The 24,365-nt window shown below is 45.0% G+C and overlaps 1 protein-coding gene across 10 annotated transcripts in view; it reads left to right on the top strand.

The window, feature by feature from the left end:
• The window catches only part of RTN4 (reticulon 4), a 64,082-nt gene extending 45,280 nt beyond the window's left edge, over positions 1-18,802 (top strand). For all 10 annotated transcript variants that reach the window (XM_069768861.1, XM_069768863.1, XM_069768865.1 and 7 more), the window contains 6 exons: positions 4,909-5,116; positions 12,882-13,020; positions 14,436-14,505; positions 16,925-16,971; positions 17,078-17,136; positions 17,666-18,802. In XM_069768861.1, coding sequence (XP_069624962.1) covers positions 4,909-5,116; positions 12,882-13,020; positions 14,436-14,505; positions 16,925-16,971; positions 17,078-17,136; positions 17,666-17,708 — 566 coding nt within the window. In that variant the 3' untranslated portion in view covers positions 17,709-18,802. The remainder of the gene's footprint in view (positions 1-4,908; positions 5,117-12,881; positions 13,021-14,435; positions 14,506-16,924; positions 16,972-17,077; positions 17,137-17,665) is intronic.
• The last annotated feature ends 5,563 nt before the right edge of the window (positions 18,803-24,365 follow it).

Here is a 24,365-nt window from a genome sequence, read left to right on the forward strand (position 1 = left end):
GAGGTGTAGCCAAGCAGAGGCCATATAACTGGTTCCAGTATAAATCTAGCACACGGTTTATTCTGTTCCGACCACCTCTTTAGTCGGCGGAGCAATGGCTGCTGGTGAGGCGCTGTGTGAGTGGAGTATTGTCATTGCCTTCTATGTTCGGAGCTGCAGACTTTTCCTGGCCTCAGTAATTTGTGGATTAAAGATTACTGGAGTCAGCATGGTGTCATTTTCCCGCTGCCATGTGTTCTTAGTGACATTCCCTGCTTCCCCATAGACTGCTTCTATTCCTCAGCCTCCTTAGAATTTGCTCTGAGCCAGAAGAACAAATGGCGGCAGCCCCTTCCGGCCTGTCGGATTGTGTCTGGCCTGACTGCATTAGTTTCTTAGGACCTAGAGGTAATCTACATCATGTCCATAAAGAAGGATCCACATGGTTGTCCTTTCCTCATACCTAGAAAGGAATATTCTCTCTACACAAGTCACAATTATACTGGCACTTAGACTATTGTATTAAATATGGAAGATATTTTTCTAGAATAGCCGGCTTTGTCTATAATCGCCAACTTCTGCAATCCCCAATGACTATCATTACTGTAATGATCATCTGAGAATTTGCCTATTAGAAAAGGACTGGATGTGGCATTCGAAGAGGAGGGTTAGCATTATGGTGTGTGTGTGTATATATGTGTATGTGTATATTTCTATCTTCGTGTTTAGTGCCAAGTTGTAGCTTTATTATGAGAACGGGTCCTTTTTACGTTGCTAACTCATATTTGTTTTTCATTAAAGTTAAAGGGAACCTGTTATTGCTGTGTAATATAAGAGCATCATGTAGAGACACAAACCCTGATTCCAGTGATGTCACTTATTAGGCTGTGTTTCAATAAAATCAGTATTTTATCAGCAGGAGATTATGACTACATGACTAGGTGTCTGGTGCCTCTTAGTTAACTGTTGTGTAACCCCACCCCCAACATTGACAGCTTTGTCAATACAGTGTGGACAGAAAGCTGCCAACCGATCATGTGGGCGGAGTTATACAGAGCTCAGCATTGTGAGCACCGCTAGATCTGCAGCAGAGGAAACTGATTTTATAAGGCTATATGCACACAAATTCAGGATTTTTAGCGTTTTTTTCCCGTCTGTTTTCCGCCGAAGAAAAAAACGCTAAAAAAACCACTTGGGGTATGTGTCCACGGGCCGGTTTACATCCGGATTAGCTGCAGATTGAACGTTGCGTACAACCGCAGCGTCCAACCTGCAGCGTCCAGATGTTACAGCATAGTGGAGGGGATTTTATGAAATCCCATCTCCACTATGCGTGCGAACACGCACCCAGCGGCCCTGCTTTTACAGACATGCGGTGCGTCTTTTTAGAACGCAGCATGTCTGCCGCGTCGCCGCAAGGTAAATCACAGGGCTCTATGCATAGGGTGCATTCAGAAAGGGGGGTGCTTTGAGCGGAGGGGGTTTTCCGCTCCGTCCAAAGCACCGTAAACATAAGTAAGCATCCCATCATTTTTAATGCATTCCGCAATTTTTTGCACATGCTGCATTTATTTCCACGGCGAAATCGCTTTCCGGAAAAAACGCAGCATGTTCATTCTTTGTGCAGAATCGCGGGGATTCTGCACACAGGAATGCATTGATTCGCTTAGTTCCTGCACGTGGCTATGCCCACCATGTGAGAAGTAAGCGGATATTGTATGTTTGGTTCCCAGGGCCTGGAGGAGAATCTCCTCTCCTCCATCCTGGGTACCATAGTCCTGTAAAAAAAAATATTGTGATATTCTCACCTTCCGGCAGCCTTCCCGCTCCTCGCGATGCTCCCGTTCCCAGTAATGCCTTGTGACAATGACCTGTGATGACATAGCGGTCTCGCGTGATGCTAACTCATCTGGGGTCATTACTGGGAACAGGAGCATCGCAAGGAGCGGGAAGGCTGCGGGGGATGCCGGAAGGTGAGAATATCACGATTTTTTTTTTTTTTTTTAAACATTCTGTCTGTTTACTGCATCAATAGTAAAAAGTTGGTCACGCTTGTCAAACACTGACAGGTTGGTCACACTTGTCAAACAATCAGTTTTCCAAGCGTGTAACAGATCGCTTGGAAAACGCTAGCATTCTGCAAGCTAATTATGCAGGAACTAGATGGCAGCCCGATTCTAAAGAATCGGGAGTCTAGAATCCATATATACTTTATTTATTCAAATGTAAGAATAATACAATTAATAAATAATAGTAAGAAAGAACAAAAAATGGCTGCACTTACCAGCTCTTGACAATTCTTGTTATTTAAGAAATTGCTGGGCAATAATGGACAATGTCCTTATGTGGCAAATAATAGAGCAATATACCCAATGTGGCAAAGAAGAGGTTAATAAACGGCAGTCTCTCAGTATAACAGTCAGTGAATAATAGGCAGTATATGGAGAAAACACCAAACAAAAGTTCAAAATTGGTGTGAAAATGTCACTGAACCACTTCACAACTAAATATATATAGTTTTGGTAAATGGTATTATCATTTTTTTGCCGAAATTCGGCAGGAGCTTGAAGAGCAACGTCACTGGGCCCGCCTCCACGCAGTAGAAACTTGCTGTGAGGTAAAAATTCAAAAATCACACCAAAATGGCGGGCGGAGTGTGTCACAGTACGGCACGTTTCTGATTGGTCGCTCGCAGCAGGCGGCAACCAATCAGACACTGGACACTGATGACGTCACTTATCTCCGGACATTAGCTCCGGACATTAGCTCCGGACAGGAAGTTGGCACAAATTGCAGGAAGTAGTATTCTAGGCAATTATATATTAGATATGCATACATGGTTCCCGTGGCAGGGAGTTGCAGAATTGCCGCGGAAATTTCCGCTGCAATTCTACAACGTGTGCACATAGCCTAAAAATGGCAACAAGCAGACCAGCAAGTGATACATCGCTGGAATCCGGGTCTTTAGCCCCTACCTCGTGCTGCTCTCAATACAATGGCAATTTGGTGATAGATTTCACTGTAAGGCGCTGGTGAGGCGCTGCCAAAATCATCCAGTGGCAGATTATCTTCTGGAGAAGTAAATGATCAGAACAATGAAATCCAACTCCCTGATCTTTGTTCCCAGACATCATCTGGGGACAGTCAGGAGATGGGGACACATGGGGGCTCAGTCTGTCCCATCAAAACCGATGGATTTGGCTGACATTTACCTAATGTGTATGGGGGCATATAATTGGCGATGTGTAAGCCCATTCAATTGTGTGGGTCCCAGAGAGGTCACATGTCACACACTTCTATACAACCAGGATCCGCTAGAAGCGGGGAGAGTCCAGTGTCAGATGCTGGCGTGCTACTGGCCAGTTGGTGGTCTCTCGGGGCGGGGGATGGGAAGTTAGCAGATGTAGTTGTTCATGCCTTTTCAGTTTCAAAATGTCATCATGCACATGCCTTCATTTGATGACACTGCCCAGTCCTTTACTATCACAGTGGTGACCAATAATCACTATACCACCTTTGTATTAAAGGGGCAGATTATCATAAACCTACTTTCCTAGGAACGCTCATTTTCTGAAAATCTTGCAGTTGCCGATGACCTAACGGACGAGCAAAACGATTGTTCCTTGGCTGTAATGATCATTGTTCTCGGCGGTGCATTATAAGAGACCCGCACTGCCGAGCACTATGGCGGCTGATGTGACCGTCTGAGCAGTCTGCCAGTGAAAACCGGCTATTAAACGACCGCTGATCAGCATCGGGGCGTGGACTAATGGATCTACAAGCAGGCCTGGATCCATGTAACTTCTCATACATGGTGGCGCTGAGCACGTGCTGTCCTTCATGTTTGGCTCGTTCCCTGTTATTGTGTAATGAGTCTTTGCCATGTTTATCTTACTGTGAACTAAACCATATTTAGAAGCAAATGAAGCCCATTGTCTGACACGTCTGTGATCCTGCGGGGATATTAGACTCCTGTATTTGATCCTCTTTCCAGTTAACCCTGTTTCTGCCTAATTACACTCTGCCTTCTCAATCCTTTTCTTGCACTTGTAAATGTGCTGCATTGCTTTAAAGGGTCTTCTACTACTCTATAAAACTATTAGGGGGTAGGGATCATTATAAGGGCAATGGTACCACTGGAATCCCCCTGCTCTGATGGTCTGGGTCACAGCCGGAAGTGGTGGGAGTCCCAAGCTTCAGTCTCAGATTTCAGGACATCATCACTTCCATTCCAAGATGAGACCATGGGAGCGAGCGGTGGGGTTTCCAGTGGTAAGTATTCAATGTTTCTTTTGAGAATGATCACTACCATCTGTAAGGCCGGTTTCACATTTGCGGTTGTGTCCACAGCGTTTGATGTATACGTCTGCATGCATCTTTATTTCCTATCTTTAACATTGTAGACGCAGTTGCATGTGTTCGCTTACGCATTTTCACGATGTGCGGCTGACGCACCATGTTAGAATTTTTTTTTGGCGTCAAATTTCCACCGCCATACGCATGCGGAGGGAGTGCGTCAAATCAACGTATTAGTCTATAGGAACGGAAGTACATGCATTTGCACAAGGGTCTATATACAGAAATCCCATGTCAAGGAAATTCTCCTTGAAAATTTTTTTCATAACAAACACATGCGCTTAAACAACGCAAACGCTGCGTTTTTTTTTTTATTTATCCGTCACGCGTAAGTTGATGCGAATAAACAGTGTTATCATGCGTTTGCAGCTGCTTACAAAACACTGTGGCATAAGCAAATGTGAACCTAGCCTAAAGCTTTCTAAAGGGAACGAACCTTTGTTTCTTTTTGTTTTGGGGCAGCCATAGATGTACTGTTGGTATGGGCTCGGCTTCATGTAGTGAACACTATAGATGAAAATAATGTGATCAATAACAATGGTAACAATAAGATGTTATTGTCCTTTTCTTTAGTTGTTGACCTCCTGTACTGGCGGGACATTAAGAAGTCGGGAGCCGTGTTCGGGGTCAGCCTCTTCCTGCTGCTGTCTCTGACGGTCTTCAGCATTGTCAGCGTGGCGGCGTACATCGCCCTGGGCCTGCTCTCTGTCTCCATCAGCTTTAGAATATACAAAGGGGTTCTGCAAGCCATTCAGAAATCCGATGAAGGACACCCATTCAAGTAAGTGGTGTAGTCACATTATCACGTCATTTCTTTTTTTTCTCTCCATTCACATAATGGTCCGTGCTCTTGTACAATATAATGTACACTGTACTGCTGAATCAGAAATTGCCTATAAATCCCATTGGTGATCCTTGTTCTAAGACAGTTACCCAATGTTATTAGCTCAGCTTAGAGGGGGTGTTCTCTGGGACCCCCACCAGTCCTAGTAATGACGTATCTCCTCTTAACTCGCGACTGGCAAATGATGTCAGGCAAATGTTTAGAGGATTGTGAATGAAATGATTGATCATCCTGAGTGATGGGTCCTTACCATAAGAATCTGACAGACTGAGCCAGTGTAAATGCCCAATTAATGCTTCCCTAAATTGCAGCCCTACAGGCGGCCGGTCCCATTCACTGGAGCTTATTCCTGCTGCAGCAGAAAGAAAATACTGAAGACATTGTGGCATTGGTACTTTATGAATCTGTCGGGCACCAAGCAGAACACAGAACATTGGTTCCTTTAGTAAATATCCAATTAAATATTTGGTTAAGAAAAAGCATCTCCTGTAAAGCTTTTTGACTGTCACAAGTCGAACTTCTGGTGTCTGGGTCCATCTGAAAGCAGGTAGTGTGGTCGGGGTTATAATTATTAGTAATGAGGCAGAGTAGACTTTTGGATGGAAACTTTCAAACTTTCCACGTAGACTGTTTCCCATTGTGCTATAAATGTGTTATCTGTTAGATAAGCCGTAATTCAATGACGGCCTAACCTTGAGCAATGTAGATGAATGTTTAGATCTCTTAGGGAGCGTTTATACTGGTCAATTATCGGGAACGAGCAATCCCAGGAACGCTCGGGCTATGTAAACCGCCTGCCAATCGCCCGATGAACGAGTAAAACGCTCACTCGTCAGGTGAAATTGTTTTTAAGATTTTAAAAATCATCATTCTTGGCAGCACACCGTCCTGTGTAAAAAGGGACATGTGCTACCGAGAACACTCACACCCTGTGCTCACAGAATACTTGTATTAAAGTGGTTTCAGTAATGTAAAATGGCCATACAGTACTCGCACTGTCCAGGAGCAGCTTCCCACCAGTGCTTGGGTTAGGTGGAAAACCCCTTTAAGAATGGTTGTGTGTACGTGGAACATGCGGTCAGCCTGTCTGTATAGGCTATTATAGCGAACCTGTCAGCAGCTTGTGTAATGTAAATGAAGATTCCTCCTGCATTAAAGGGAATAACAGGATGTTTTAAAGGGGTTTTCCAATACTAGGACAACTCCTTCTTAGACTAACTGTTTGACCCTGATAAAATAATAAAGCCTATACTGCCCTCCCGTGCTGGCGCCGTTCCTGCAATGTCGGCACTCTCTTTCCCCAGGGCCGTGATGTGGTGGAACGACATGTGATGCCTGGAGCCCAATCTCCACCTTTGGAAAAGCTGATCACGAAGAGGAAGTCCGGGATCAGTTGCAGCATAGACTTAGTCTTCATGTTCACTGTGACACCAGCGCTTATTAGGCATCATGGGTCATTCCACCACTGTAACGACACGGGAGGGGAGCATAGGCTTTATTTTATCAGGGCTGAACATTTCCTTTAAGAAGTGGTTGCCCTAGTAGTGGACAACCCCTTTAAGAAAACAGAAGATGTTGCTGCAGTGCCATATGATCGGCTCTGTCACTTGCTCTTGTTGCCTGCAGTAATCTTTGTTAGGAGCATTAGCCATCTGGCTCTGATCCCACAGTAGGGGATCAGGGGAAATGGTAACGCTGGATCCGAAGATAAAAACAGTGTGCAAATGCTCTGCTAATAAATAAATAAATATATATATATATATATATATATATATATATATATATATATATATATATATATATATATACACACACATACACACACATATATATACACACACACTAGTTTGATCAAAAAAGCGTAAAAGCCATCGCACTGCGACAAGGTGTACCCAATCCGGATGGGGGGCAGGGTAAATGATAACGTTAATGCAAACTTATGGACAGAATCAGAGGAGATTTGCTTTCCATTTGCTTTAGTTTCACCAGTATTGATTACGAATGCCACTGGCAAGTATTGGTTGTCTGGGAATTATGGCTCAGTCTTCCTCCCTGGGTTACATGGCATATTTCGGGGGTCACGTGAGCAACATTGCAGAAGACAATGAATGAACATTTCTCATTCATTGCCTATTACTTTTTTCCCTTAGGTTGTGTTGCATCCGGTGGAGCCAAAGTTTAAAATCTGCATTGAGTCACACAAATTGGACAGTGTCAGACGCTTTCCCAATCACAGAGCAACTTTAATTTCCGACCCTTCTCTTTAGGTTTCCTGTAGCAAGCAATCACAGCTCAGCTTTCATTGTTCAAGATCAGAATATGAAATGAAAGCTGCCTTGTGATTGGTTGCTAGACCTTATTTACATCATCGCACTGCAGACATCTTTGTGTAATATTAATGAAGCAGGAATGATGTTGTACTTTAACCCTAATCCAAGGGCAGAGTCGCCCATGCGGGGTTTTTTATGGAGCCGCGCCTGGGGCCAATTTATGATTATGGGCTTGAGGTCAAATATTGTCTGAATAATACGGGAAACTATCTGTTCTTTCTGTGACTCTGGTAAATGACGTAACCCATCGGTTGTGATGAGGGAGCAGTCTGTCCCTGGTCATGGAGACCACGCTGTGCTCTGTGAATATTTTCCTCCATTCAGTGTGTTTTTTTTTTTTTTTTTTTTTTTTTCTTCCCTTTTAATAAATATTTTTACTTTTATGCAGCATCTTATTTATCCATGACTGTAATATATTCATGGTTAAAAGTGAAAGGCATTTGTTACTGTGCCCACACTGCATCTCCCCATTGCTATTAATATTTATTATGCAAAGAGCATTGCTCGTGTTACATAAGATGGCACTTGACGTACACTGAACCCCCCATATATTTATACCTGGTGGGACTGAGCTCCGCAGCTGCCGTTCTTCCTCTTGCAGCCATGATACAAGTATATTTAGGCCACAGAGTTAGTCTCCATTCTGTAGTCTTGTTTCCCAATGGTGGAGGCTGAAATACTGAATCTGCGCTCAGTCAGCCTTTCACCCCCTCGCCTTTTCCCTACTGAAACTTCTGCTTTTGGAATTCCACTTAAGAAATATTAAGAAATATCTAATTTCCTGCCAAATGAATGAGCCAGTAACGCTTTACATTTTGATTTTTACTAGGTCGGAGTTGGTGATGATTAATAGGCGGCGCAGTCTGACACCATGTAGAGTGACTTTCCATTTCTATAAGAATCCGCAGAAAGCCGACATAAGATTCCTACTGGTCACATACCAGAAATGTCTAAAGTAGTTCAAATAATCCTAGAATTTTCACTTTGGCTGCAGGGAGCCCCTTGGATCTGCTGCTGTTCATCCCTCCGGTTTCACACTTAATCTAGCAATTCAATGAATGAGGCAGACTACCAGGCAAAATGTTTGTGGATAAAGGAAAATTTCATTTATTTTTTTAATCTCCCCCCACCCCTCCTTTCTTTTTTTAAGATGATCCCTTGGTACAATTAAATAATGTAAGTTTTGGTTTCGCCTATCTGTGTAGAAGCTGACACTGCACACTGCCGTTGATGCCCTTTTTTTAGTTTCCCCCACATTGCGTCTCTAGCGAATTCCCCTTATGCGGACATGCTCCACATACCGCACAGTTTAGGGTAAGCCTACATGACTCCTCAAGGTCACCAGAACAGGAATGCCTTTACAACTTGACCCATCTTCCCCCTCTGTACCAAAAATATCCCCATTAGCTCAATGTAGTCCTCCCTGCAGTCCTGTTTTGGCATTTCAGCCTACTGTGCTAGTAATGTTTAGCTGAACTTATATCCTAAAGGGGCGATTCGGGTCTGCTCCCTTCTGCATCAGGAGCCGAGCGGGGCCAGTCACATCACGTATATGGAAGTCCTCTGCTGGGGCGCATTCATCCGTCGTCCTCATAATAGGACAACACATGACATTATAGGCTCCCCTAATCTTCTGATGTGGACGTTTAACGGATTTACCCCTTTTTAACGTCTAAAGAACATTGTGATTTGGTGGTTTGTTTTTTTTCTTGTTTTTTTTATTCTTCTTGTTCTTCCCCTTCATACTAAAATTTAGATAATTGAAGCCACCCCTGTGTTACACTGAGGCACATGTCCGAGAGAAATCATCTTTGTGTGTCTTGGTTAAAGCTTAGAATTGCTTGTCATAAACACCCATTTTAAAGGTTTACAGCATGGTGAATTATTTATGTATTTTTTTCAGAACTTTTTATATTTTTTTAATCTTATTATTTTTTACTTATTTGTTTGAAATCTTGTCCTTTTAGTAAACTACACTTTACTGTATAATGGGGAGAAGGCAGGCTAACGTGTACCCACCCAGCACGGCCCAGGACATCCTTTGACATGCGCTCGGTCCTTGGAGAGGTCCCACAGACACGTTTTGGCGTGGGCATCAGGAGCTTTTGGAACATATAAGCTGCGAGCAGGGTCGTCTACTGCTAATTCTCCGTGCTTTCCTACACTGAATGTGTGTCGCAGGGTGTGAGGGATCGCAGTCCCAAGGAGCGTTCTCGTTTTACAGAGGGCAGTTATTTTCGGTAACCTACTTCACAGCCTGAGCTGGATGATGGCGGAGAGGGGAGCTGGTAATGTTGGATCATCACTTAATAGCTTCTCACTGGATTCATCACAAGATCTGGGAGCAGCTCTTCTGTTCTTGTGATGGCAGCAGAGTTCTCCGGGACTTGTGAGCGTTGGGTAGAGGTTTGAGTAGGTAACCAGAAGAGCTTGAGATGGAAGTAGTTTTGCCTATTAGTATTCTTATGCATTGGGGTCATGGATTTCCAGCTAATACATGCAGATACTATGCTGCGGATTTTACTGCAGATTCACCACAAATTTTTACTATGGATTTTAATGCAGAACTTGCTTTATGCATTAACAGTAGTGGAAACTTCTTGACGTTCTGTGGATTTAAGCTCCACACCACAGAAAATCACATACTCGGTGTATTTGCTGCAGGGTAACATGGTACCAGCTCTGTGTGCATGTACCATAGTGGTATGTTTCACTAACATTGCAGCCAGTGATTGTCAGCAGTGGTCACATGTCTGGGAAGTAGAAACCGATCTGTAGTGGTGGCGGATCGGTGGGGTGAATATGCCTTGTTTTTATGTTTTGGGGGGGAAAGCACAGGTTAATAACATTTGCTGCAAGTGGGGTTGGGGGGTGGGAGTGATGCTCCCCTGGCTGTGTGGTGGGTGTCACAGCACCAAAAATGCCCGTAATAAAAGAAGCTGCTGCCGGGGGATCGATGTGTAGATTATGCTGTATAGGAATAGCAGCTCCACACTTGTAGTTGTGCTCCCGCGCCCCTGTATTAGCGGCTTGTGTGACTGGAGCGCCATTAAAAACCGCAGAATACAGCACCTTACATAAGACCCTCTGAACCAGCGACAAGACCAGCATCCTATAGACTCTATCTTGTGGACTTTACTCTCTAGATCCTTGTGAGTAACCCTGCCCTGCAAACAATAACATGACCAAGACCCTGTTGGGGGTCGAAACATTTATTTTATTTTGTCACAGCATAATAGCGTTGCAAATTTTATTTATTCTCCGTGCAAGCAAAATATTTTGATCACCCAAACCCAGAGTGCGTGATGAATCCTGTTGCCCTGATCCAGTGCTTCCACCGGCCTCACATTACTGCTGTGTGCACCAATCCTATGACTTGTAATCTGTTTTTTGAGCAGCATTTTAAGCAATAAGACATTGAGTGACAGTGGACATTGCACTCCACTATGTCATTAGTTTTTCTCTCTGGGAAGTTTCACATCCTATATCTATTGTATACAAATAATAATGATTGATATATGTGGCAAAAAAAAAACAATCTCTAGTTGTGTTTTCAGATCAGCGGGGTGGTAGGGAAGTCCGCAGTAAGTCGAGCATGTTACCAGAAATCCAAGGCAATGAACACTTCGCTATTCTGTGTGTGGAGGAAAAAAAAGCCTAGTGAGGTATAATTCAGGAATTGCTGGAGATATAAAGTACAGACCAAAAGTTTGGACACACCTCATTTAAAGATTTTTCTGTATCTTCAGGACTATGAAAATTGTACATTCACACTGAAGGCATCAAAACTATGAATTGGCACATGTGGAATTATATATTTCACAAAAAAGTGTGAAACAACTGAAAATATGTCTTATATTCTAGGTTCTTCAAAGTGGCCACCTTTACCTTTGTCTGCTGTGCACACTCTTCAATTTTGAATAAATCCCAAACAGTGTCACCAGCAAAGCACCCCCACACCATCACACCTCCTTCTCCATGCTTCACGGTGGGAACCAGGCATGTAGAGTCCATGCGTTCACCTTTTCTGCGTTGCACAAAGACACTGTGGTTGGAACCAAAGATCTCAAATTTGTACTCATCAGACCAAAGCACAGATTTCCACTGGTCTAATGTCCATTCCTTGTGTTCTTTAGCCCAAACAAGTTTCTTCTGCTTGTTGCCTGTCCTTAGCAGTGGTTTCGTAGCAGCTATTTTACCATGAAGGCCTGCTGCACAAGTCTCCTCTTAAGGGCTCGTTTCCATTTGCGAGAAACACGTCTGTGTCTCGCATGTGAAAACCAAGCTCTGGTGCCGGCACTCCAGAGCGGAGCGTGCAGCCGCACAGCAACACATGGAGCTGCACGCTCCGCTCCCAAGTGCTGGCGCCAGAGCTTGGTTTTCACATGCGAGACACAGACGTGTTTCTAGCAAATGGAAACGAGCCCTAACAGTTGTTGTAGAGATGTGTCTGCTGCTAGAACTCTGTGTGGCATTGACCTGGTCTCTAATCTGAGCTGCTGTTAACCTGCGATTTGAGGCTGGTGACTCGGATATACTTAATCCTCAGAAGCAGAGGTGACTCTTGGTCTTAATTTCCTGGGGCAGTCCTCATGTGAGCCAGTTTCTTTGTAGCGCTTGATGGTTTTTGCCACTGCACTTGGGGACACTTTCAAAGTTTTCCCAATTTTCCGGACTGACTGACCTTCATTTCTTAAAGTAATGATGGCCACTCGTTTTTCTTTACTTATAATTTGTAGTATGGCAAGAAAAAAGCAGCTAACAGTATATTCAGTAGGACTAACAGCTGTGTATCCACCAGACTTCTGCACAACACAACTGATGGTCCCAACCCCATTTATAAGGCAAGAAATCCCACTTATTAAACCTGACAGGGCACACCTGTGAAGTGAAGACCATTCCCGGTGACTACCTCTTGAAGCTCATCAAGAGAATGCCAAGAGTTTGCAATGCAATCATCAAAGCAAAAGGTGGCTACTTTGAAGAATCTAGAATATAAGACATAATTTCAGTTTCACACTTTTTTAAGTATATAATTCCACATGTGTTAATTCATAGTTTTGATGCCTTCAGTGTGAATGTACAATTTTCATAGTAATGAAAATACAGAAAAATCTTTAAATGAGAAGGTGTGTCCAAGCTTTTGGCCTGTACTAATATATCTATTTCTCCTAAACGCGTCAAAACTGCTGATACATTATGTACCTAGATGGACAACCATCTAATATGTACGATACCTGTTTGACACTGTACATGCACATAGAGCTATCTAGGCTGAGTGTCTAATTGTTATTTTTAAGCCATTGTTTATCATGTGAGAAGTGTGCTTGGATTTTGGGCACTGATCTGGACTTTTCACTGGTTTTCTTTAGAGCCTATTTAGATTCCAATGTGGCGGTGTCTGAAGACCTGGTCCAGAAGTATTGTAATATTGCCCTGTCCCACATCAACAGCTCGATCAAGGAGCTGAGGCGCCTGTTCCTGGTGGAGGATTTGGTGGACTCTCTGAAGGTACGTGTCACAAATAATGTCAGTGAGTGGATAGACGTGTATCGAAAGGTTTTTTTTGTTTGTTTTTTTTTCCCCTTGCGTTCTTGATAAAGACCTACAATGGTCAAAACGTTGCATCGTGGCAGAATAAAGCTTTACCTTCTATCACCTGGATGGGATGCTGTTCCTTTTTTGTACTGGACTGTGCTTTCTTTCCAATTGGGCCATTGGATTGGAACGTGCACCCCTGCATTGAAGTGCTGTCGGCTGCTACTTATCTTTAAATGGTGTGGAGGATATGTGATGGGTATATGGGCATGGGACTATGGGATGGAGGATATGTATGATGGGTATATGGGCACGGGACTATGGGATGGAGGATATGTATCATGGGTATATGGGCACGGGACTATGGGATGGAGGATAATCATTATAATTTGTTATAACTAACTACAGTTAGTTACTATGCCTGGGCAACGCCGGGCTCTTCAGCTAGTCTTTTATATTTTCCATTTAAACACTACATAACAAATAGCAACCATTAAAATCATGGAACTGATGTAATAAGTATCATCAATCACAATGATCATTGAAATACCTTCAGTAAAAAGATGGAAGGTCATTGAAATACTTAAGGGACAAATTATCCTACATGTTTGCTGGGATAAAGTGTTATCCGAGCATGCTCGTGTGCTAACCGAGTGACTTCGGCGTGCTAAAAAAAAAAATGGTTTTCCCCCATGGTTGCACAACAAGCAGGGATTACCTAAAGTGTCTGCAAACAGACTTTTTGGCTGACGTTGGTCTCTGAGGTTGGGAAATCAGATTGGAAATGGCAAACACCCTTTGGTTGAGATCCCTACCTCCCTCTATCGCCTGTCAGTATTTTTTGAGTGGGCGAAATCCGCAGCATCCAGAGACACGGGTAAACCTCGCAGTTTCTCATCGGACCATTTTGAGATTCTGCTTTTCCCATGTCCTTGTGGTCATGCTTCTCAGGTGGTTTAGGTGCCCATATACCTCGCGTAATGTAGAAGTGGAGCATTAATGACAGTGAGAAATTTATATCACAGGATAATCTGTCTGTGACGATAGCGGCTCGAGCAGCAGTGACATGGCCGACCGTCTGCTTTAGCCTGTAACCTGAGGACATGTTGGCATGTGAGCAGACTTCAGTCCTATTCCTAGCAGATCCCATGTAACCCTATGCAGCCGTGGCCTATGCCGCTCTCTGGAAGTGACTCTGCAGACGCTCTCCCATGTTCAATCATGTTCTCAAGTTTTACTTAAAGGTCACTATATACTTTTGGCCGATCAGCAGCGAGTGTTACGGAGGACTCTTGGCTCTTTGTCACAATGAATCTCCTATCATTGTACTTTGGTGTTATGTCGGTGCAGTCTCATTAGGTTGTTACTAACCTCTGTCTCCTGTTCAGTTTGCAGTGCTGATGTGGGTATTCACCTATATTGGTGCCTTGTTTAATGGATTGACCTTGCTGATCCTTGGTGAGTAGGACCGCTTTTTTTTCCTATGACTGTCACTGTTGAAACATCAGCCATCAGCGCATTATGTAAAAAATGAAAATAATTGCCAAGTTATGGGCAATATAGTGCACTCGAGAGAGAGAGTATTCTTATTTATTTTCTAAGTTATAACATTTCTTAATTTTAAGCTTCAGCCCCGTAGTATCAATGCATTTCCCGATTTCATCTGGATAGGGTGGGATCCCAAGCCTTCTAATGTATTGTGAGCGCTGTGAGGGGGGATATTCGTACTGAACCTTATTAAAGTCTACTTCTGATTGTGCAAAATAAATATTGTAGTGCAGGAGTCTGCAATGAAAGTGAAATGGATAAAGATTGAGCAAAGTTTGCTCTCTATAGCAGCGTACACCGCCATGATCTGTGCTGTTTTTCTTCAGTGTTGGTAGCATCGCAAAAAAATCCTATTGCACTGTACGTGGCTGTGCCCCACACTGAATCCTGATGGTCCCCACACTGAATCCTGGCTTTCTGTGCTTTGCACTGTACCTGGCTGTCTCCCACCCTGAAACCTTATGGTCTCTACACTGAATCTTGGCTGTCTGTGCTTTGCACTGTACGTGGCTGTGCCCCACACTGAATCCTGATGGTCCCCACACTGAATCCTGGCTGTCTCCCACCCTGAGTCCTGATGGTCCCCACACGGAATCCTGGCTGTCTCCCACCCTGAATCCTGATGGTCCCCACACGGAATCCTGGCTGTCCGTGCTTTGCACTGTACATGGCTGTCTACCACCCTACATTCTGATGGTCTCCACACTGAATCCTGGCTGTCTGTGCTTTGCACTGTACGTGGCTGTCTCCCACCCTGAATCCTGATGGTCTCCACACGGAATCCTGGCTGTCCGTGCTTTGCACTGTACATGGCTGTCTACCACCCTACATTCTGATGGTCTCCACACTGAATCCTGGCTGTCTGTGCTTTGCACTGTACGTGGCTGTCTCCCACCCTGAATCCTGATGGTCTCCACACGGAATCCTGGCGGTCCGTGCTTTGCACTGTACGTGGCTGTCTCCCACACTGAATCCTGATGGTCCCCACACTGAATCCTGGCTGTCCGTGCTTTGCACTGTACGTGGCTGTCTACCACCCTAAATTCTGATGGTCCCCTCACTGAATCCTGGCTGTCTGTGCTTTGCACTGTACGTGCCTGTGCCCCACCCTGAATCCTGATGGTCCCCTCACTGGATCCTGGCTGTCTGTGCTTTGCACTGTATGTGGCTGTCTCCCACCCTGAATCCTGATGGTCCCCTCACTGGATCCTGGCTGTCCGTGCTTTGCACTGTACGTGGCTGTCTCCCACACTGAATCCTGGCGGTCCGTGCTTTGCACTGTACGTGGCTGTCTCCCACCCTGAATCTTGATGGTCCCCACACTGAATCCTGGCTGTCTGTGCTTTGCACTGTACGTGGCTGTCTCCCACACTGAATCATGGCTGCTGTGCTTCTTAAATTCAGAGTAAAATCAGTAAAGATAGTCATTTAGAAGTGTTGATGATCGTGCTCAATCCTGCGTTTCGTTCAGGTGTGCTGATGAGCAGCCGCATGTGTTGCATTAATATAAAGTCCAATAGGTGTGACATCAAGTGACAATAACCCTCTGGTGATTGGATCTGTCCAGTGTTCGGAAAGTTAATTGGTGAAATAAAGTACCGCTCATTAAAACCCAAGAGCATGCACTTGCTTCCTAAGGCCATTAGTGAGCCAGCGCATCCCGTCTGTATAAACACAAAATTAGGTTATATCTAGGTCTGTCATGGAAAGGTTTCGTTAAGTAATGCAATGTTGAATGATGACCCCCCCATGCTGTTTCTTCCCCGAGCTATTGTTGCTTAAAATGTTTCCATTTAAGATGCGTAGAAGATCCCATCCAATCGTTCTAACCTTTTAAACGGTGGCCATGCCTACAATACTGCATTTGCGGATAAGTGTAGTGAAGGCTGCACTGTACTCTCCACGTCTGGGATGTGCGCACACTTAGTTACAGCTGCCCGCGGCGTCGGAGGAGCTCATGCTTGCACCTTTGTCTTCTTGGTTGTGAACAGACAAGAGTTTGCTAAGGCTCCCATACACCTTTAGTTGGCCTACTCGAAGACATTGGCTGGAGCCGTACACGGCGGATGTGTATGTGGGTCCTTCCCACCTAATCTGTCTGTAAAAAAGTTTCCAAATGAGCTGGATTTTACTGTTGCAAATGACTCCTTTTCCATAGACTTCAGTGCAATCTGCATGTGACAAGTTCCTTTTGGCTTGGCTACATTTGTCAGACAATTGTTGGATTACCCCTTAATGATCGATGGCAGCTGCTTACCTGCACATAAAACTGTACTCTGAAGGCCACATGTTTTTTCATTCTGTTAATTTATTTATTTATTTTTTGCAGCACTGATATCTTTGTTCAGTATTCCAGTAATTTATGAAAGACATCAGGTATGAGAACAATATAATTTTTACACGCACACGCACACGTTATCTTGTTCCCTGGAGAATCGTCCTTTTGCTGAAATAACGAACTGTTTTACCTTTTTTCTTCCAGACTCAAATTGATCACTACCTAGCACTCATAAACAAGAATGTTAAAAATGTATCAGAACTGTAAGTATCTATATTTTATACAAATGATTAAAATCGGGAGTGCAAATAATTATAACATTGAATGTTATCCGGCTGTAGTAGTGACAGTATTCTGATAGCAGCCTGCACGCCCTGCGATATAAGCAGACCTATAACCTTCATTATTCTAGGCTGCATCATTGCTACATCTACTGTTCTGATCAGTACGGGGCTTTTGGCGCACACTTTGGTCCAGTTATGAGCCTCATATGACGGTGCTGCAGCCTCAGTCGTGCACGTATATCAGCTTGCAGCCATATTTCATACATTAGAATATTACCTTTTCTGTAATTACAAGACCACAAAACGGGCACCATTTATTGCAGCCTGACGTACATTGTCAGTAATATCGCCCTCCTAAGCCGCCTATATGGTCAGGTAGGTCGTGTGAAGCTGAATGATACCTTGATATCTGCCGTCCGATGTCTTATTCCAGCGAGTGCTGCTTATAAAATGAAAGGAGTAGTTGCCAGTGTGCACTGATTTCCCTATTCTTCTTCCTTCTTTATAGGATTCTCTCTAAAATCCCCGGACTGAAACGCAAAACCGATTAACCGCTACTAAACAAATCGTTTACCGCAGACGCCAATAGGAGCCTCGGATTTTAGGCGCTGTGTATTTGGATTACACAGGGTGGGTCAGGGAAGACCAGCCTTGACATTGCAGTGCAATCTCCCACATCATTTTTTTTTGTTTGTTTTTTTGTTTTCCCAAATTCATTTTTCTTTTTCCTGTTTGTTTTTTTTTTTTTTTTTCTTTGCAACGCAGTGTTTAAAGAAGAAACGGTTGTTTTTTTACTGCCATGTGTTTCATTCTAAGTATTGTAAGCTGCTATGTAAGGGTTTGAAACTATTTTTCTGTTTCTCCTGTGTGAAGCACCGTTTAATACAGAACTCTTCTTTGTTTTCTAGCATGCTGTATATTGTGCTTCAGAAGTAGACTTACTGAGCTTTCATGGGCATACTGTTAACAAGTTCTTGCACTGTGTATGAATAGCAAGTGAAGATTTGCTTCAGTGTAGATCGGGCGCCCCGGTGCACAGCGCTCTGCATTTTATGCCCTCCCAGCACTGAACCCACCACAAAGCTAACCCCCATACCTAAAGAAACGACCACGGCTTCTGTTCAGTATGACGGTAGCTCGACCTCGTGATTTTATTGTTTTATCAATTGCCAATATCTATAGTGTGTTCAGAGAGCTTGGCTCCGTCAGTCGCTCCCACAGTGCTTTCCTTATTTTTTATTTTTAGGAAAAAAACAAACCATAAATGACATTCTTAACTTGTAGCTCAATAGCACATACACCTACAGGACATCCTACTCCTAGAAACACTAGTCTAACGAACAATGTAGTCATGTATAACAGGCTGGGACCTTCCACGTTTTAATGCTCTGGAGATGAGTTTTTCCACAAACGCATTTACAGTGACTTCAGCTTTCTGTGGACCGAGTGCTGAACGCTGCAAATTTGTTTGGGTGAAAGTCACTCATTGCAAAAAAAAGAATAAAAAATTACCAAACGTGAAGTGTTTCCGAGCTGCAGGAATGTGCTGAAGCAAGTCTATGGAATGCATTGTGATACTGTATGTAAAAAATAAAAGAAAAACAAGTATCAATAAAGCTTGTAGACCTTAACTTGTTTAAACTTATTGGATCTCATGTCCTGTTTTTTTTTTTCTCTTTTTTTTGTTGTTGTTCAAGCATCGATGAATGTTCAGCATTTCACCTGGCTGAGTGGGTTATCTGCCTAATTGTATCACTTCTAAAGGTACCGTCACATTTAGGCTAGGGTCACATTGCGTTAGTGCAATCCGTTTAGCGCTAGCGGATTGCGCTAACGCAATGTTTTCTATGGGGCTTCTGTCGGGGTCGCGGTAACGTCCCCGCTCTCGCAGATCCCCGATCTGCGAGAGCGGTGAACGGACCGCGGGCGCGCCTCGGACGCTGCAAGCAGCGTCCGCGGCGCGCCAGGAATCACCGGCGCGTCGCTAGCGCGTGCCGAACATGGCACGCGCTAGTGAAGCGCGTTCCCATTGCCTTCAATGGGCGCGTTAATTTCGCCGTGCAACGCTGTCCGTTAAACGCGGTCCCATAACGCAATGGGAACCCAGCCTTAGCGACGCTGCAGCGATCCAGACAACGATCCCGATCGCTACAGTGTCGCTTTTTGGTCGCTGGAGAGCTGTAACACAGACAGCTCTCCAGCGACCAACGACGCCGGTCCCCTGGTAACCAGGGTAAACATCGGGTTACTAAGCGCAGGGCCGCACTTAGTAACCCGATGTTTACCCTGGTTACCAGCGTAAACGTAAAAAAACAAACACTACATACTTTCCTTCCGGTGTCTGTCCTCCGGCGCTCTGCTTCTCTGCACTGACTGTGAGCGCCAGCCGGAAAGCAGAGCGGTGACGTCACCGCTGTGCTTTCAGGCTGGCGCTTACACAGTGCAGAGAAGCACAACGCCGGGGGCAGACACTGGAATGTAAGTATATAGTGTTTTTTTGTTTTTTTTTTAACGTTTACGCTGGTAACCAGGGTAAACATCGGGTTACTAAGCGTGGCCCTGCGCTTAGTAACCCGATGTTTACCCTGGCTACCAGTGAAGACATCCAAACCACCTGTCCACCACAGGATAAGAAATCACCAGAGGGTACCACAGTAATAATCTCGTTAATATGTCCTCCCCCTTGAGGACATGGGTACACTTAAAAGACCCCTTAGACAAAAAAAAAAACTGACACTTTTCTTAAAGGGGCTGGGGGGAACCTTAGGCGAGCTATAGCAGCAACATGTACCTCCAGATCCCTAATGATGTTTGTGGATCAGCTGGAAAAACAACTAAGGGAAGGGGCACCCAGGAATAAATTCTTGGAATCCATTCCCGTGATAAGAGGCGCAGTGGCCTTTCTGGCAGATTCATCGGCTGACTCTGTTTTAACATCTAAATCAAATGCAGCTCGGACAACCTTAAGGCCATGTTCATACTATGCGTTTTTAACTGCGGAACCGCCGCGTTTTTGCCGCTGCGGGTCCGCAGCTGTTTTCCATGCAGGGTACAGTACAATGTTACCCTATGGAAAACAAGAACCGAAATCTGCAACGTGTGAACATAGCCTAAGTTTAGTTTGTAGGTCCCCTGGCTAACATTTAAGCCATAAGTTATGCTCGATTCCATGCAAGGGCCAATATTTTTTATTTGGAGATACTTTGGATGATATCCTCCAAAAAGTTGGGGATAAGAAAAAGGGATTCCTGAACCTAGGGTGTGTATCATTTAAAACTCCTTTCGGAGCAAAAAGTTTTTTCGTAAAAAAAAACCCGGGAGAGCAAAACAGATGGAATGAGGGAAGAAGAAAAAAAAAAATAGAGGGTACCTCTCAAGATTTTTTTTTGTCTTGGGAAGAACTGCCAAAGTGACGGTTTACCCAGGAAAGGGGAAGATGAACCCTTTTCTTTCCAGCCTGGGGAAAAAAAAAATCTCAAACAGCCCTTGGATTTTGAATCTAATCAAGTCAGGTAAATGGATAGACTTTCTCCTCCCTCAAAACTACGTGGTGACTCCCCCCAAGATCCTCTATACAGGAAGAAAAGTTCTTGGAATGTGAGGTCTTGAACCTGATAGAGACGTCAGTCCTTCAGGAAGTTTCCCCTCGAGATGGGGAAGGGTTTCTACTCACCGCTATTTCTAGTATCAAAACCAGATGCACTTATTGGGCAATAATAAATTTCTCAGTCGCCTCATTGGGGGACACAGACCGTGGTGTATGCTGCTGCCACTAGGAGGCTGACACTAAGTGATACAAAGAAACTTAGCTCCTCCTCTGCAGTATACACCCTCATGCTGGCTCCCAGAGAACCAGTTCTTGCTTAGTGTCCGTAGGAGGCACACGGACGGGTCTGCTATTCAGACCCAAAACTCTTATTTTTACCTTTTACATGTTTGATTTTATTTTTTCCACTGATGAATGGGGCGATGGATCCTTTCAAGGTTCCGATCTCCCCGAACCATCAACAGACGAGCACGGAGAGTTTCGCCTCTCCGTATCCTCTCCTGCGACGTGAGATGCCAAGCCTGGGCTGATTCTTAGGGGCGACGGGCCCCTTCAAGGGCACCGATCTCCCCGCGCCATCAACAGACAAGCACATGGAGTGTCGCCTCCACGTACCCTCTTCTGCAGCCAGGCCTAATGCCAGACAACTGGCCCTGTCCACCCTGGGGCTGAACTCCGTGGATGCACAGAGGCCCCTCTTTTTGGCATCCGAGCAGCCCCCACTGTCCCACCACTGTTAAAGCGGATGGCACAAGGAGGCGGACGGTTCCTCTCCACCTCCCTAACAAAGGGATGATGGATTGAGGTTTATCCCTCTATCCCTTCACCGTCCACGATGCAATACCTGACCTGCAGCAGAACAATACTCTGCTCATCCGCGGCGGCTAAATGCCGGGAGGCGCACCGATGGTGAGTGGATCCAGTCAGCGATGGGCCTCTGCAGCGGGATATTCACATGCTCACAGGCAGCCTCAGGCTTCCCTGTGGCCCACCTCTCTGAGGTAACGCTCCGGCCGGCTGCAAAAATTTAGCCCCCTGTTTTGGCCGATGTGTAGGCAACACCTGCACTATGACGCCCTAAGGCGGCTCTGCCTGCTTTTCTGGCGCTTCTCACCTGGCACGGAAGCGCTCAGTTTTTCTTGGCCACTACAATGCCCCTAACTTCTACCGCTGGTATCGCTCCCGCTGGCTGCAAAAATTTAGGACCCGGCTTGGGCCTATTCATGGAAGTATCGAGGCTCCGCCCACATTGTGCCTGGCTCTGCCCCTTGAATTGGCGCTTCTCGCTCTCTGCGAGATTTTATCACCTCTGCAACTCCTGGTGGCCATCTTGGCCCACCCGGCCGGCTCACACAGGGGTGACGACTTTGCATTAAAGGGGCACAACGATTCTGCAACATGAATGAACAGTATTCCCTGGTCTAAAAGGCACATGACCAGTATTCCCTTGTCTAAAAGGCACATGACCAGTATTCCCTGGTCTTAAAGGCACATGACCAATCCAAAGCTGGTCACTCTAAATGAGCTCAGGAGCTCTCCGCCGCTGATCCCAGTTTATCCCAGAGTACCTAGTTCACTTAGTGGACTTTGTCACTGACCGCAATCCATGGTTTCTCTGACCAAGAGATTGAATCCCTCCGTGGCTCGGAGTGTTTGCAGGACCGATTATACATGGTCCCTCTCCTACATGGGAGCAGTCGGCTAGCAGGGGCCGCAAGTATTCTAGAAACGTACAGGCGTCTAGAAACGTACATATGCAAATTGCCTCTTCTGAGAAAAAGAGGACTTAAACTCTATAGCGCCACCTGTTGGAAGTAGCGATCCTACAGGTCATAATCAACCCTTCAACGAGTCGTGCAATATGACTTAGGATAAATGCCAAATCAGTATCTCAATATCTCAAGTGCGAATTGAGATACTGATTTGGCATTTATCCTAAGTCATATTGCACGACTCGTTGAAGGGTTGATTATGACTTGTAGGATCGCTACTTCCAACAGGTGGCGCTATAGAGTTTAAGTCCTCTTTTTCTCAGAAGAGGCAATTTGCATATTTAATTTCCCAGAGGAGCATTGCACGGCGAATAAGCCTCCTTACCTTGACAAGCCAGAGATGGTATGTCACTCTCCATAAGGAGAAACGTTACCCCTTAGAAACGTACGGGCATCTAGAAAACGGAAGTTTTCACTTCCTGATCTCTTTCCCCAATGATTTGCTGAGAACAAGACTCTGAATATGGATCGGATATTGCCTTGGATCTGATCTTGCCAGAGCTTCAGGAAAGGATGAACTCGCCTATTTATTTAATCTCTGTACATTTACGAGGACTCCGGTTCTGCTCTAGACTATGCAGTGTCCCTCATAAGGAGACTAAACTCCCTCGTAGAGCATTTGCCATTCAGTCCGAATAAGCGATTCACTGGACAGAAGCCTCTACGTGGGATGCCATGCGTGGTCTGATTTTTAAAGGCGACGGGTCATTTAAAGGGCACCAATCTCCCCACACCATCAACAGACGAGCTCACGGAGTGTCGCCTCCGTGTATCCTCTTCTGCATCCAGGCCTAATGCCAGACAACCTGTCCTGTACACCCGGAGACCTGAACTCTGGATGTACAGAGGCACCCTTTTTGGCGTCCGATCACTCCCCTCTCCATCACCACTATTTAGCAGATGATGCAAGACTGTGGACGATCCCTCTCCACTTCGCTGTTAAGAGGATGGTGGATCGAGGGTTCCTAATTTTTAACTCTGCACCGTCAAAAGAGAGCAGCGATGTCCTGCTGGATGCAGCCGCGCATTCTGCTACTTGGCAGATTAACCGGGTAGAATCTCCTGTGGTGTACCTACCAGTATCCCTGCCCGATGTATCATCAATTAAAAATACCAAGGACTGTCAGATAGCAAATCTGGTTCGCTCCGTCTTGCGGCTTCAGGTTCAGCGCTCTACCCTCCCTAGCCGCCACATGGATTGCTAGAGCAATGTTCTCCTGGTTGGAGACCTTAACTACTTTGATTCATACCAGTAACCTTTTCCTGAAGACAGTACAACTGGCCAATCAAATCTTTTGAGAGGGAGACTAACAAAGGATCGTATGTTTCCTACAGACCCAACCAGCAGTCGAAGGGTTGTCCAGGACAGTCTAGATCTAAGGGATCTCAAACTTCTAGCAACCTTTGATAAGGTCCTCCTTCGGATGGAGTTCCTCTGCTCAGCCATTACTTTAACAGAAAAAAGTGGAGTTTTCTGGCATCCATCGACATTTGGTATGCTTATTTTCACATTCCTATTTTTTTCCCCCTCTTCAAAAATTCCTTCGCTTTTCCATTCGTGAACAGCGTTTTCAAGTCACGACCTTGTCCTTTGGCCTTGCTACCGCACCCAGAGTGTTCGCAAGTGTCATGGCGGCTGTCATGTTCCTCTTGCACCCTAGAGGTGTGGTCATCCTGCCCAGTTTGGTCAACTGTCTAGCCGCTCTTCCAGGACAATACTGAGTTATCTATATCAGGGGTGTCAAACTGCATTCCTCGAGGGCTGCAAACAGGTCATGTTTTCAGGATTTCCTTGTACTGCCCAGGTGATAATTTAATCACCAACTCATTATTTGTGTAGGTGATTAAATTATCACCTGTGCAGTACAAGGAAATCCTGAAAACATGAC

This window comes from Ranitomeya imitator, chromosome 5 (genome assembly GCF_032444005.1).
Source record: "Ranitomeya imitator isolate aRanImi1 chromosome 5, aRanImi1.pri, whole genome shotgun sequence".
NCBI classification, from domain to species: domain Eukaryota; kingdom Metazoa; phylum Chordata; class Amphibia; order Anura; family Dendrobatidae; genus Ranitomeya; species Ranitomeya imitator.